Consider the following 14792-nt stretch of genomic DNA (forward strand, 5'->3'; position numbering starts at 1 on the left):
TAGGCCTGCCTTAGGCGGAGATACTATTGGAATGTTGGAAAATTGTATATATAGGAAACGGTGAATTTTAACCGAGGACTTGCTAGAAAGCCCTCGACCCTTCAACTAGGAATCCATCTATTGGAGAGAGCCAGAATGATGCCACCACACCCTTTATTTCTCTCTTGCCATTCGTCCGAGGCTGGATGCTTCCACTGGATGTTTCGATATCTCCAGTTGGACCAGGGAAAAGCGTGTCTCTATGCCTCGACATTTTTCCCAAAGTTCATCCGGTTGCCTCTGGTAGGCGTCGATCCTCCCCTTGGTTATTTAAAACCACGTCGCAGTAGCGGTTGCTTAAAATTGCATTTCGTATTCACGTCTGGCCTCGTTTGAGGCACAGCCAGGCTGAATAAGGAGCTGAAGAATTTCCTCGGACCTGGAGAAGGGTGAAAGGAGAATAGGCAGCAACAAATGCCTGGCACGCTTGATCTTTCGTGTCCCTGGCTACCTTACACGGGGTTGCTGGACCAGAATCCCGGAAAGGACGGGGTCCTTTTTTAGAATTTCTTCTTCCAACGGAGAATAGGACCACGGGTCCTATATCCGCGGCTGTTTAATAATTTCCGAAGGTTCTTACGGGTGGGGCAGTGACGAAGAGGCCGAACGAGGAGTCGGCCAGTGAATTAATTCCGGAACCGTGGTGTCGTTGTGTTTGACGACTGCGATCAAATATTAACGAGACCGCGATGCGTTTCGCGGGCCGGCCTTTCAATCTGGGTTAACAGAAACTGAAGAATTATTTATCGGCGTCGGGGCAACAAAGAGGCCGATATGTCACGCGTTGAGTGGTTATCATCCATCAAGTTACAGAGGTGTATTTTTTTTTTTCTTTTTTCTCTTTGGTGGTGGGAATACGACGATTATCAACTCATCGGGATCTGTTACTTGATAGTAACGCTTGATTAATTTTCTTCACAAGTTTCGGTTCCTATTTCGTTGTACAGGGTGTCTCAAAAGTCGTGACAGTGTCTGTTAGGTAACCATGTTATTGTTTATTTATTTGTTTATGTTACTTTAAATATCTCGAAATAAGAAATATAGGACTTAAACCACTTTCGTAATTATGGGGACATGTGTCGAAAAAGAAGAATATTTTTTCGTTTAAACCATCGTTTTTTAGAAATTTGAGTTAGTAAGTCAGCTATATACTCGTATGTTAATTACAAATTTAGACTTGGAGATCATAACCAAAAATGGGATATGACATAATAATTGCATCTGGTTTTAAATGATTTTAGTCAGGAATATTCGTTATAAATAATTAAAAGCTTGTTCCATTATCAGTGATTATTATATATGACTAAAATTGATTTGCAAATGATTATAATAAATGATAGAGGTCATTTTTGATTGCGAATAACAGTTACGGATTATCATTGCAAAATCAATAATCATTATCGTGACCAGGATTTTATTTCGAACATCATAAATATCTAATAAAAATATAAAAATACGGAAACGTGGTATATCTTATTTTTATTTTATTAATATCTGATTTTATTCTTTATTTCATTCTTTCTTCGTAAACATTCCCACCTTTTATTTTTTAACAAGTTCTATCATTTATTTTACACTGCTCGTGTATACCAATTATACGTAATGACATAATGACGATGAAAATTTACAGTTGACAGAAGCAACGAGGTAAAATGTTGCTAAAATAACGATATTAATTATGAACAATCAAAATGAAGCCACGAACATGATAATGATTATTCGTAACCAAAACCACTTTCCATCATCTATAATTGTTATTCGTAATCAAAAACAGTTACCAGCGCATATTTGCAATCCAAGAGAATTGTGATCACTTTTAATGGTTACTCTTAATCAAAACAGGTGAAAATTAGAATTTTTAATTATTTTTTAAGAATTTTCCTCAAAAATCAACATTTTTATGAATAGTTCCTTTTTATCAAATCTTTAAAAGTAACTTTTATTTTGGTCTCTCTTTTCATTTCAATTTATATTTATTTTATTGAATTTAGACGATGTTGTGGTTATATTATGGTTGTGTTATGGAATAAAATTCTTTTTTAAGCAAGGATCATGTATATGTATTTTTGACTTGTGATTTAAAAATGGACATAAAAAGTATGACAATAATGAAAGGAGCCAGATAATATTGCTTATGTTTATAAATGTCAAGTGTCCCGAAATTCACGTAAGAAACAATTTTGATAGAAAAAACAAGTTTTTAATAAAAAATTGTAAATATTGCTCAACAATGAAGACGCGTTGCTTTTTCACGTAGCACTTCATTTTTAATAATCCTGCACTATCAGCTGTCAGGCTGTCTTTTTTTCTCATTGGCAACACTTCACCGTACAAGTGACGCAAAATTCAAATCTTGCAAGAATTTTGAGACAACCGTACAAACGTGAACAAAAATGGAATGTTTCGATGAGTCAAAAATCATAGTTATTACACGAATTATTATTATTATTATTATTGTTATTATTATTAATACTATTAGAATATAGGTTAAACAATTAGGAACAAGTCTTCTATATAATTTTATATTGTTTATTCTTTAGAAAGGTATATTCTTACTGCACGAGTTCCCTTTAGCGACTAACCTAAACTTTTCTATGAAGAAGGTTTCATATATCGTTGACCCTCACCCCTTATCTCTAGACTACACTAAACTTTGGTTTTTAGTCCTAGGAACTACATTTCTTGGTACTAATAATTCTAAGAAAAGAGTTTGCAAAGAAATAGATTTATTTTTGTGTATAAAAAATTATACAAATTATTATTATTTCAGTACTGACGAATTTTCAAAATTAATATAATACATCTTATGCAATTTCCGAGATTATTTTAAATTAATTTTTATGTATAAAATATTATGTAAATTCATATTATTTTAATACTGACGAATTTTCAAACTTTTTTGAAAATTTCCGTATTTTCAAAATTATTACAGTTATGCAATTTCTGAGAATCTTAGTCGTATTAGCTTATCAATGCTATTCCGATCTATGATTTAATCTCGTGTATATTATAAACGTAATTTTGTCGCTGCAAAATTTTCAAAAATAGGTCAAGATGATTTTATCCGTCTGGAAGTACATTTTGATAAATTTCATGTAGATATCTTGTCTGATTGCTCCAGCAGCACATCCGTGGTTACAAGAAAAAGAGGATCACATGTCGCAATTTAAAAAAATATTTATTTATCGTTAATTTGATCGTGGAATATATGATTTACATACTTCTCAGGGAAAAATGAATAAAAACAAATTTTGCTTCTCGAAAAAAATTATGTAATTTAACCTAATGGTAATGACGACTGATGTATATAACACGAAAATATCTGCAAAGGCGAGGGTTGGTGTCGGAACGAGTCATTTGGATGACTTACAAAACATGCAGTTATCGAGTACACGAGAGCACCTCGCGTAGGCTAATTGGTATTTAAGAACAGTCGTGATTATCGCGAGAACAATTATGTTCCATTTGATAAACAAGAGGGATAAGAGTACAAAGATAGCGAATTTATATATTTCGCTCCAACTTAGGTAGTTTACCTTTATAAAGATGGCGCGCACATGAAACTTAGACTAGCGATCTATCTTATAACTGCTTATAACTATTTAGGTCTAAACGCACGCACTGCACGTCTGCCAACGATGTCTTGAAAATCTGAAAAATCTGGAAAAGAAAAATATAGAAACCTGAAAGGAAACGGATTAGTAACAGGATAATAAATAAAAACAAAACTAATATAAACGACAAAGATGAACCAAATGGAACGAACTACCCAACAATTAGATATGAACAACCCAACGATGAGACAGAAACAAACCAACGATGAGACATTCGAATATTATACGAAATATTCGAATTGTCAAATAAAAATAAATAGAATTGAAGAAATAGAAGCTGAAATTCGAAAAAATAATTCATACCTGAAAAAATAAGAAAAAATTAAATCCTGAAAGAAAAAAATAATTAATAACTGAAAATAAAAAAAATTATTAGTAAATTGTTTAATGGGGTGAGGTGTAGATGGGGTAAATAGTCCCAACCTCATTTCGGACCCCCCACCCCTTCCGCGCACTTAGAAATTTAGACGTGTCACTTCCGAAGTCGAACTGACAAATAAGTTGTGCGGCGTCGCGTCGCGCCTTATATAACCTCCGATCGGCCGAACTCCCCACCCCGATCGAAAATTTCCGAACTTTATCGATTCCATTAATTATTATTTTTCCGGCTTAATAACTAATAATTAATTAACTTTTTTACTTTTGTTATAAGTTTACGTTGTGAACAATTTGTTATTAACAATATTAATTTGTTACTAACAATAATTTATAAACTTTTTGTAAATTATATATACATTTTAATATGAATGTGAAAAATTCGAGTAATAATCAAGTAATAATCATTTATTAATTAATTTTTTTTCATTTTTATTATAAATTTACATTGTGAACAATTTGTTATTAACAACATTAATTTGTCACTGTGAATTTTAATATGCAATTTGCATTAGATAATTCCTGTAGAATTTACTTTTATAGAAACGAATTGATAATTGAAATTCCTCTATCACAATTGTGCAATTTTTAATCTTGCGATTTTTAATACTACGCGTTTTATATGTATACGCGACTAAAGTAAATCAAAATATATTACCTATATTTCGTTTCAAAATATTTGCAGCACATATACATTATAAATTAAAGAAATTAATTACGATAAAGCTTAAAATTTAATCTTTTTTTTAATTTAATCTTTATTTCATCACAGTATAAATCAATGTCACACAAAACAAGCGACAAACTCGTTTCTATTAAACTTTTGACACAAATCACTTTCGTAATTACCGACACATATACAACAATGCATCAAATTCGTAGTATCAGAAAATTAAAATGTGATGTAAAATTTTTAATCTTGCGACTTTTAATACTACACATTTTAAATGTACACATGACTAAATATTTTTTCTTAGTTAAATGGATAATTTATTTTTTTTTAAATCGTGTTTACAAAACGTAATCCTATCTTTTGTGAGGTTTAATTTAGATTAGATTAGATTTCGTCTAAAGCTATTTTGTATAACGCGACGTTTGTACGCGTGGGTTACCTGTGTACATATTCCACTCAACAATGTATTTTGAATGCTGTTAAAAAAATATTGTTCCTTTTCTTCGACTTATTTTTGCGTATAAAATCATTATGTCGGCTACTTACGCCACGATTTTTGGGACACCCTGGACAGATCTGCCTTTTGACATCAGCGACATAATTGGTTTTGTTGTTCGAATGTCAATGGACGGGAATAAGATCGATCTGTTTCGACGGCTAATTGATTAACGGAAGATGGCCGCGTAAATATTTGATTGATACGGGGAACGTGGTACCAAAGACAGGCGTACTCTTTCAATAATTAATAAAGCACCTCGCCATAGTACCGGCGCCATCCAATTTATTAGCCGGTGTTGGTTGTTATTAATTTTAAATGAGCCCAGCTAACTATCGACACCAGCGACGCCTTGGTCCGGTGTGCAGAATTTGAATTAATTACCTGCGAGGCAATTTTCCCGTCACATCGCCAATTAATCCGGCGCTGATACGAAAGAAGAGCATAAATCGTCGTTTTCAACGCATTGTCCCCCGTAGTCGTTAAAAAGTTTAACCAAGCGATCGTTTTATCGTTTCGTTCCGCTGTTTCGAGCTCGACCTGTCGTCCCAGGGATTTTCGCCGCGTTAGATTCGCGCAGTCGGGTGGTTGCGCTACCCCAACTCCTCCTTCGCCTTCCCAATGGAGGTCGTGCGGAATTTTAAGCCAACCAGAAGCTGGATCTTCATTAAAGACTTTGTTGAAGTCGAGTTTCGATAAAGAAACTCGAAACGTTTCGCGTAATTTCGTTAGATTCGAAAAATAACTCCGTCGGTCCGGTTACTCGAGTTTATGTATTCGGTATAAAGTATCGAGAGCAGCTCTGAAGTAGCAAATAATCGATGCCCGGCCGTTTCGCATCGATTTTGAACTGAAGTAACACGATACTATCCAATCCCGATCTCCCAACCCAATCTCTGTGACATTTTATAAGTATCTACTTTTACTCGTTTCTTACCTGTTAACCTGGGTTAATTATTTTCCAGGAAACCGACAGACTACGAGTCCGAATGGCCGCCATATTCGAGGGACGAACCGCAGTATTTTATTTACAACGCGGAAAAGACGGGTCTTGGTAAAGGACCACGTACCACTTACTGTGCTTTCTGGAACGAGTTTCTACCAAGGTTGAAGGGAGTACCAGGTTCGTGCCGAAAGCTTAATTCGAAACTTTCAAATATTTCACTTTTTCTTCATACAAAGGAATTTTTTTACATATTTTTAGATTTTTTAAAAATCCCATATATTAGAATACTCTATTAACTATTTAATATCTCTGGTTTCCATTATCTGTATAATATTGAACTTTTTCCACACACCCTCCCCCCCCTATTTGAAAATCTGTTGTATAACTCTCGTTTTTCACTTAATCATTTTTTCCTTTGCCCTATAATTATTAAATTCTTGTAAAACATCACACAAACGACTTATCCAAAGAACCCGGAGAATTCGATCGTAAAGCAGAGAACGAAGGGTCGCGAGAAAACTTTTGAATTTTGAAATTCGATATATGTCTGCCTTTTGAATATTTTTTTTTTCATTCGAAAAATTCTTGAATTAATTGTTGCGTTGTGAAGAATTCGAAGAAAAGCGGATGAAAATTTTTCCGGGTCCACCAAGAATCGAACTCACGACCCCCAGTCTTCAAAGTCAGACGTGCTAATGACTAGGCCACTCTCGTCTTCGCAGGACTTAGTTATAATGCGGCTATTCTTGCCTCTTTTGCATGAAAAATACCAAGTACATTACGCTCATAGAATCGCGTTATCATACTCTTTACACCGTTGTCTTCCCTCGATCACCACGGCAGGGTTTATTTTTTATTTCCCCACGAAACACCCTGATGTCACCAGAAAGATCGATGCCCCGTTTGCTTAACGCATTAATCTCTCTCAGCGATTATTATGTCTGGGAACTATCAGCGTCCTATCTACGAGACCGGAGTATGATAAATAATTTAGGGCTCGATCGATATCCACGAGATTTTCGATGTTTCCACGTTTCCAACAATTATCCAGTTGTTGTTGTTGCGTGACGCTCCAGCCACGCGTGTTCCCGTTTTGCATTCCCCGGCATAATTCCCAGCGTTTGTTTGCTCGAGATTGTTCCGGATTAAAGCTGGTATTTGGTCGAATCGAATTCGGTGTCGCCATTCCCCTTTCTGGCTCGCGTTCTCCGACGAAATTGCTTCTCTCCCACGACCTCGTTGTTTTAACGAACGTTCTACACAGACCCGACAGTCCACGAGCACCGAACTCGAGAGCAGCAAGAAATCGAGGAATTAAAATCGCCTCCTTTTTCATTCTATCGCCATACTTAGCCTCCTTATCGCGACCGGGTCCTTTGAAAACCAGCCAACCATAGGTCCACGCGAATTGGCCCGACCACAGAGGACTGGGACCACTCACGATTCGCAGATTAATATCGGAAAACTGAATACAACCGGCTTTTCTCCTTCGCCTACCGGCCAAATGGCAGTCGTCCGACCACAAAATAACAAATCCACTGTGGGAATGCCTCCATCGATCAATGCCGAATCTATCGGATCGGTTTCCCCTATAGGATCCCGTGAATTCCCGTTGTAATTCAAAAAAGCATGGGATGGCTTTAATGTCTGTTTAACTTTTGCAGTTAAGTCACGAAATAACCGATGGTATCGCGATGTAGAGGGCACCCACCAATCTCCAAGGGGCCTTAATTAATGGGACACTTGACTAGGCTCTAAGGAGCTATTACTTCGTTTCTTTTAATAAAAATTCGATGTTCGAGGAAGCTCTTGCTGGGGGTATTCAAAGGGGACTGTAAGGTGGAATCGCGTGAGTAACTCGTGATCGATCTTCCACCCTCTCAGGTTAATGGTAACCTCTCGGATCACGTACCAGCCAGAACCAAGGAGTTCGACCATTTTTCGCCTAACTTGGAAACAGCCAACCCATGTGCTATAACTTCAATGAGTCACAGAAGTATTTGTACTCACCACCATTCTCCAAGATTTTAAACTATCGATGTAATCTTGTAACGTAAGTTTCGAAATTGTTATCAACGAAAATAGATGCCCTGATTGATCTATATTTGCTCTTTGGTCGATATGAACTTTATTATGGTAATTTAGTTGGAACGAAGACAGGAATTCAAATTATAAATCGTCTTAAAATCAATGTCGCAGAGATATTCCTGTAGAAATCCATTAAACGGTATCTTCACTACGTTTGTTGGAATTACGAGTCGTGGTGGCGCTAGTGAGTTCTGGGGAAAATCGTCTTAAGGCTATCACGAGCAACAGAAGACAAGTCGATATTATATTAGAACTTTTTATTTTTTAATTAATATTGCATTTCACTAATATCATGTTTATAATAAGTGCATTGTGAATATTACGCATATCGCTGAATTATATTCTAATTTCAAATTTATGTGCACGCTATATCACTTTCTAAAAATAGTTTTCGAATAGTATTCGTGTGATGCAGAGAATTAGAGTCGATACAAATACTTCTGTCTTTCACGAGTTTCCCACCTCTCCAAATTCCTCGTTATTTTTCCTATTACTCGAAAATTCGTAGAATTCGAATACCCGAAATTACTGGAGGATCGATGCAATCGAGTGAAACAGCAGCGTCGGGATTTCAGATCTGGTAACACTGCTATTCGGTAGATTTATATTCCGAATACAAGTTCATAGGCTCGTGTGCATAATTAGGAACACAGGCCTAATAGCGTATACTATCGATACATCGATAATAGTCAGCAGCACCTCCAGCCCTGAAGCGGTGGAATGTTTATCGGGCACCACGCGAATTCCCTTCGTTCCCAGCATCGTGTCTAACAGAGTTCCGTTAACGAGTAGGATCCAGCCCAACCAGCTATTGCAAATCACCTTACTTTCCCAGCATTCCGTCGACGTTACACTCCCCTTCTGTTCCAGACCCAGCACCAGAGGCCTGCAACAGCGCGATAGCTTCGAGCGTGTCTGCTGGTGCGGAGGATCTAGGCAACTCCCTGGCGATCACGGCGCTGTCGTCGATCCTGGTGCTGTCGAGAGTCATTTAAAGGCAAAGTAAGGGGGACCGTTTATCGATCGAGAGCCTTCTGAAAGCCGGCAATCCGGGGTTCAAACAGTTGCACGGGTATTAGGGCTTCGTTCACGGTCCAGGATCTCGTTAGTGGTTAACACCCTGTTAATCGTTTGGGTAGATCAATGGATCCCGGCTACCCATCGCCGTCGAACGACCACTTTTCTCCCTCCCATAGAAAAACACGAAGAGAAAGTGGAAGAAAAAGAGGATTCCAATCAACAGAGATTTAGAAAGGAGTTTCGACACAGGGATTCAACGAGGGATCAGACTTGTGTCTGTCACCTGCCGTTTATTAGCAAGATCCGCCTGTTCGCGAAGCAGATTCGTTAAGGCCTCGAAGAGCCTCGATCGCGGCGACTTAATGGGCAAGGCTGAAAGATTGATGAACCGTTGCCGGGAAAACGAGGACAGCCTAACGAGTTACACGTCGCTCGAGTGTCTCCAGCGGGGACTGGGTACTCGATAGAAGGTTGGACTATCGATTCCCCGGGACGGGAGGACGAGAAATCCCGTGAAGTTAAGGCAAACAGACCTGAAAGAAAGCTGGCGGCGCGAGAATATCTTGGTGACCTAGGTCCGAATCAGTGGAGCTAGGAGAGAAGGGATCGATCGGGCAGAAAATAACGGTGGCAACTGGGATTTGAATAAAAATGCTCCTGGATGCTAGCAATTCAGCTGGTCTGATTCAAATGATAATGTCTGGACATCTAATTTGCATAAATAATACCGGGACGCGGCCGGATCGATACCGTGACAGGGAAAAACGTGTTCCAGGGTTCCCGTAAACAGTCGCCGTTCCGCTATTAACCACCTGTTTGTGCAATCGATGGCTCGTGACACAAAAGTTTCATTAGTAAAACGCAACAAGTGCTCCGGTTTTACATAAGAACGCCACGAAGCCACCGTGAGGATCAGGGGTTGCTTGGATCGGTTCCAGAAACACGACCACGTCGTTTCCTCATCTTCGGCCAGAATTCGAACACCTCTGGACGATCACGAACTTCAGATCTAGAAACAACGGCTGACTTTCTTCGCCTGTTGTTGCCTTTTAAACAGTTTGCATGAGTTACGGCACGAGAACGACTTAGCACAGGGGTTTTCGAGTAAAATTGCCTTTGGAAACTTTAGTGTGTCGAAACAGGAAAATCATTCCGACCGAGATCCTTGAAGTATTTTTGCAAATAGTCGACGTGCCAGGTTCGGGAGTTCCGGGGATGAGCGGAATTCTTGGTCAGGAGGTCGAGACAAAGAGCGTTCGGCAAACAGAGTCCCTCCCTGTAGAATCCTTTAGCTAAATCGATCAAAGACGAGATTATCGTGAAGCCGAAAAAGACCTAGAGATTATCAGCCATTGTAGTTTCCTGCTGCCTAGTTAGACCAATCCAATCTACGACAGAGCCCGAGAGACGATGCACTGTTCCAACGTAAACTCCGTTTAGAATATTCCAGAGACCCCGACATGGCTGACACTCATGAGACTAACGCAAACGAATCTGGAAAAGCTAAAATCCTTAATGAGACACTCGATCCGAGCGGACGATCAAACGGTACACGGATCGAGCCGTGGAAGGTCTCTAAATCGGGATTCTCCAAATCGGTCGACCATTGAAAACCGGCTTAAGGATTCAGCAAGGAGGGTTCTCGAAAATTCAACGGGTTAAGTGCAGACTGGTGTCCTCATGGTGGCTCGAGAACACCTTCGAACCGGGAGTGCCACTTGCTCGTCGAAACGAAAAACGACCAAGTGGCCAAGGAGAAGGCAGGGCAGCGGAGAGAGGAGCGAGGAAGAAGGGGAGAAGAGGGAAGGATCGTGTCAGGTTCCCGAGGAATTCACGCTCCGCTTGTCCGCTCCGCGAAATTGGACAAACTTGCCTCTTTCTGCCAGCCTTTCGAGCTTCGGGATCGTTATAAATAAATTCCCTGTCTCGCTGACGCATTCCAGCACTCGCCGGAAGTCGCCTCTCTTTCACATCGGACCATGAATACGCGCCTATTCGAATGCCTCGGGATTTTCCACGATCCGTGTACCCGTTGAACCGAATCGAGTCGCGATTTCTTGGCTCTTTTGGACACCTGGTCGGCTTAATCTGGAAAATACGATGGAAATCTAAACATACGGGTCTGTTTGCTGTTTATTGGGTCTATTCTGGAGAAATTGGAAGTGAAAGTTAATCGATTCGGATGACACGATGCTTCGGAGTGATTCGTAAGACTTAGACACCAGCGCCATCTCGCGGTCGGAATGGGAACCAGCGGCGTGTCCGCTCTCTATGCACGCCATAGTCTATGTCGCGTTGTTGGAAGCTCCCATGATTTCGCATCAGCACTTCGACCGAAGCTCTGAAAGAGCTCCAAGACGGAAAAACGAACCGCCAGGACATTTCCGGATGCAAACAAATGAACGATTTCAACGACGAGCGTCTTTCGATCGACAATAAATCTTTACTAAACAAAGAAGAACAACTCCACGGCCTAAAGGGTGGGTCTTTTACACGAACAATCATTTCTCATCAAGCTCTGCACCACTTTTTTCTATCGATGTCGAAATTATTGTCGCCTCGAGGTTGACGAAAACGTCTGACAACGCGACCCGAATCTTCCCTAGCGAGGGGAATGGAGAGCATCTGCATTTTGGAAACAGGACGAGACATCTCGGAAATCTCTGCTCGAAACTCTACACCCGATACTCCGTAGTCCTATACCCTCTCGCAAATTATTTTCCATCCTGTGAAACAGTATCCATTGGATTGCCGTGAAAGTGTCGTCGGTTCTACAGGTTAATCCGCGAAAGGATCCACTGGGGGATGAAAATTCGGAAAGCACGGACCACGAAGAAAATATCATTATACACCTTTGATCTGGACTTTCAAGATGGGCACAGCTAACATGACAATACCAGTCAGCGAAGTAACCGTAGATAAATTAAATTGCTAGAAAATATTCAAAAGAACAAAAAAAGAAAAAAATGAAAATAAAAAACAAGAGTAATGAGTAACACGAAAAACATTAGCAGTCAGGAAATAATCTGTCGTTTGTAAGCAGAGAGAGAGGGGAAGAGAGAAAAGGGATCTTACTATCCATTGGGAGAGAGGAGTCCAGGTCAAACTCGAGCGACTCTCGAGAGCCGGAGCGAATGTCAAGGGTGCACCGCTGAAATGGCAGCATTCATTAAAGAGGAGAAAGAGGAAGGAATTTTAAGTAAGAAAAAGTAAATTAAAAATAAGTCGAAAAAAGGAAAAAAAACAAGAAAAAGAACAGAGGAAAAATAATAAAGCTTCTTTATTCGAGTCAATTCTCAACTACCGTACACTTCTCCATCTTCGAACAGACTTTTTATCGATCCTCCCAACGTGCAACCGGAAGGAACGCAACGAAGAAAAAACACGAGCACACGAACAAATAATTTCGTTTCGTTTTCCCGGACCTTTTTCTTCCGTTTTCCGTGCTGGGATAAAAAAGCAGGGGAAAAAGCAAAAAGGGTTCGTGCACCCCTGAAGCATGGGAGAACAGGAGTTAACACAGGGAGCGAAAGGGAAAAAGGAGCGATTTCTCAGCTTCGTCGCACGGCTGCCAGATATTACGAAGAGAAAAGAACAAAAAAAAAAGAATACATACAGACCCATACACATATACACACACACACACACACATACACATTCGCGCACGCGCATGCGCGGAGAGAGTTATACGTATACACGAAAAGAATGGCACCTTGTGAATTAATCTCGTACACACGTTACAAAACAAAATAGAAACTTAAGAAATGTATTATTAAGCAATGTAAATATACATATACATATTACATATATATATATGTATACACACATATGGATCTATACATATATATGTACGTGTATAGGATCTATATATGTATATAAATATAAATATACATGCAGCTGTATATCTAATTACGTGTGCCGTCGAGCAAGTAGACGTAAGACAATTTTAAGGCACCCGTGTAATTTTTGCTCCGTGATGTAGGTGTCCACACAGCGACATTCTAGACACAGCGATCGATTAAGATATATATATATATATATAAAACTAATATATATATATACCGTTTTAAGAGGCCATCCGATGATTTCCGAATCGCAATACAACAGCCGCGAGAGCGCGCCGCGATCGTTTCGCGCGAGACGAGCCGCAGCGAGCCTAGATGATCATTTTTCCATGACTGAACGCCACTGACAGCGGAATAAAATATTATTCGAAAATATTCGGCTATCCCTCAAAGATAATCGTATCGTAATAACGAAGTATCGTATAATCAAGGAAAGAAACGTACGCAATTGGTAAAGATAGCTACACCTAACCTAATTTTAACCTCACTTCGGAACATGCATCTACCGCTGTAAGAGTTTGAAAAGTGGTACGAAGAGATTTAAAAACGCAAGCTGACGGGCTTCAAAGATAGCTTTTCGATGCTTCCGTGCTTCGAAACTTCCGCTGTCAAAAACCCTTGCAAAAAAAAAAAAAGGTTCTCGAACGAGCTTAACGATCGGAGTGGGAGGACTCGTGCTCGTCTCGCGGCAAACGGCACGCTGAAACATGAATCTTCCATTTGGTACATATCACCTATATAAATATATCATATATAGCGAGAGTTGATTCTATCGTTAGAGATCTTTTCGTAGCTAGAGCATCGAGCGTTTAATCACCGTGTGACAGCGCGTGCACACACTAAAAAAGAGAAAAAAAGCAGAGAATAAAGCGCGAACAGAGAGAAAGAGTGCGTGTGAGAGAAAGAGAGAGAGAGAAAGGATCTGGTATTTTGTTTAAAACGAGAAAGAGAGAGAACGAGAGAACGAGAGATAGAGTGCGCAAGAGAGAGAGAGAGAGAGAGAGAGAGAGAGAGAGAGAAACAAAGAAGTAGTACGACCATATTTTCTACCAAATGATATCGGCTCTATCGTCGCAGGCTTCGATAGTGGGCCTCAATCTGTCACTATTAAAGCTACCATGTCACTCGTTGATTAAATTTCAACTCCACGGAAACAATTCTTTTTTTTTTCTTTTTTTTCTCTCTCTATCGACGAACATGATCTGGCGTGGTCGCTACTAGCGACAAGTATCGGATGTTGTAAACGAATCCAGGACGCCGTCCATACAGGCGTCCTTCATCCGAGGAACCAGATCACAGAAACACAGGGTATCCCGCGAAACGAAGCTCAAGCCTAGATCAGGCCTAAGGAACAATTCCGAGGAGACCTAACTAAAGCCTAACTTAGATCTAACAGATGCCTAACTGAAACCTAACCTAGCCTAACTTAAATTCTACGCGAGTCTAGCTGTAACTATACTGGTGCCTGTTTCATACCTAACTTGGGACCTAAAGATCTGACTACGTCTAACCCCCCTATCAGACCTCTCTCTTATCGAAAGGAACCTCTGTCACGAGTGATTCGTAGCCTTTCTGGTGACACGAAATCTACGCACGCTGCACCACTCAGGTCATCCAGACACTCGAATCGACTTTTATCAGTTGGCTAAGAATCCTATTATGCGTTTAAGAAAAGATGGCACAACGTGTTTACATC

The 14792-nt window shown here is 39.7% G+C and overlaps 1 protein-coding gene across 1 annotated transcript in view; it reads left to right on the top strand.

The window, feature by feature from the left end:
* Positions 1 to 13055, top strand: part of AChE-2 (acetylcholinesterase 2) — a 224186-nt gene extending 211131 nt beyond the window's left edge. Inside the window, exons 5-6 of the mRNA XM_017900772.1 lie at positions 6163 to 6320; positions 9102 to 13055. Of these exons, the coding sequence (XP_017756261.1) occupies positions 6163 to 6320; positions 9102 to 9226 (283 nt within the window). The 3' untranslated portion in view covers positions 9227 to 13055. The remainder of the gene's footprint in view (positions 1 to 6162; positions 6321 to 9101) is intronic.
* Positions 13056 to 14792: the final 1737 nt, after the last annotated feature.

Source organism: Eufriesea mexicana, unplaced genomic scaffold, assembly GCF_001483705.2.
Source record: "Eufriesea mexicana isolate 0111107269 unplaced genomic scaffold, ASM148370v2 scaffold1369, whole genome shotgun sequence".
Taxonomy (NCBI): Eukaryota; Metazoa; Arthropoda; class Insecta; order Hymenoptera; family Apidae; genus Eufriesea; species Eufriesea mexicana.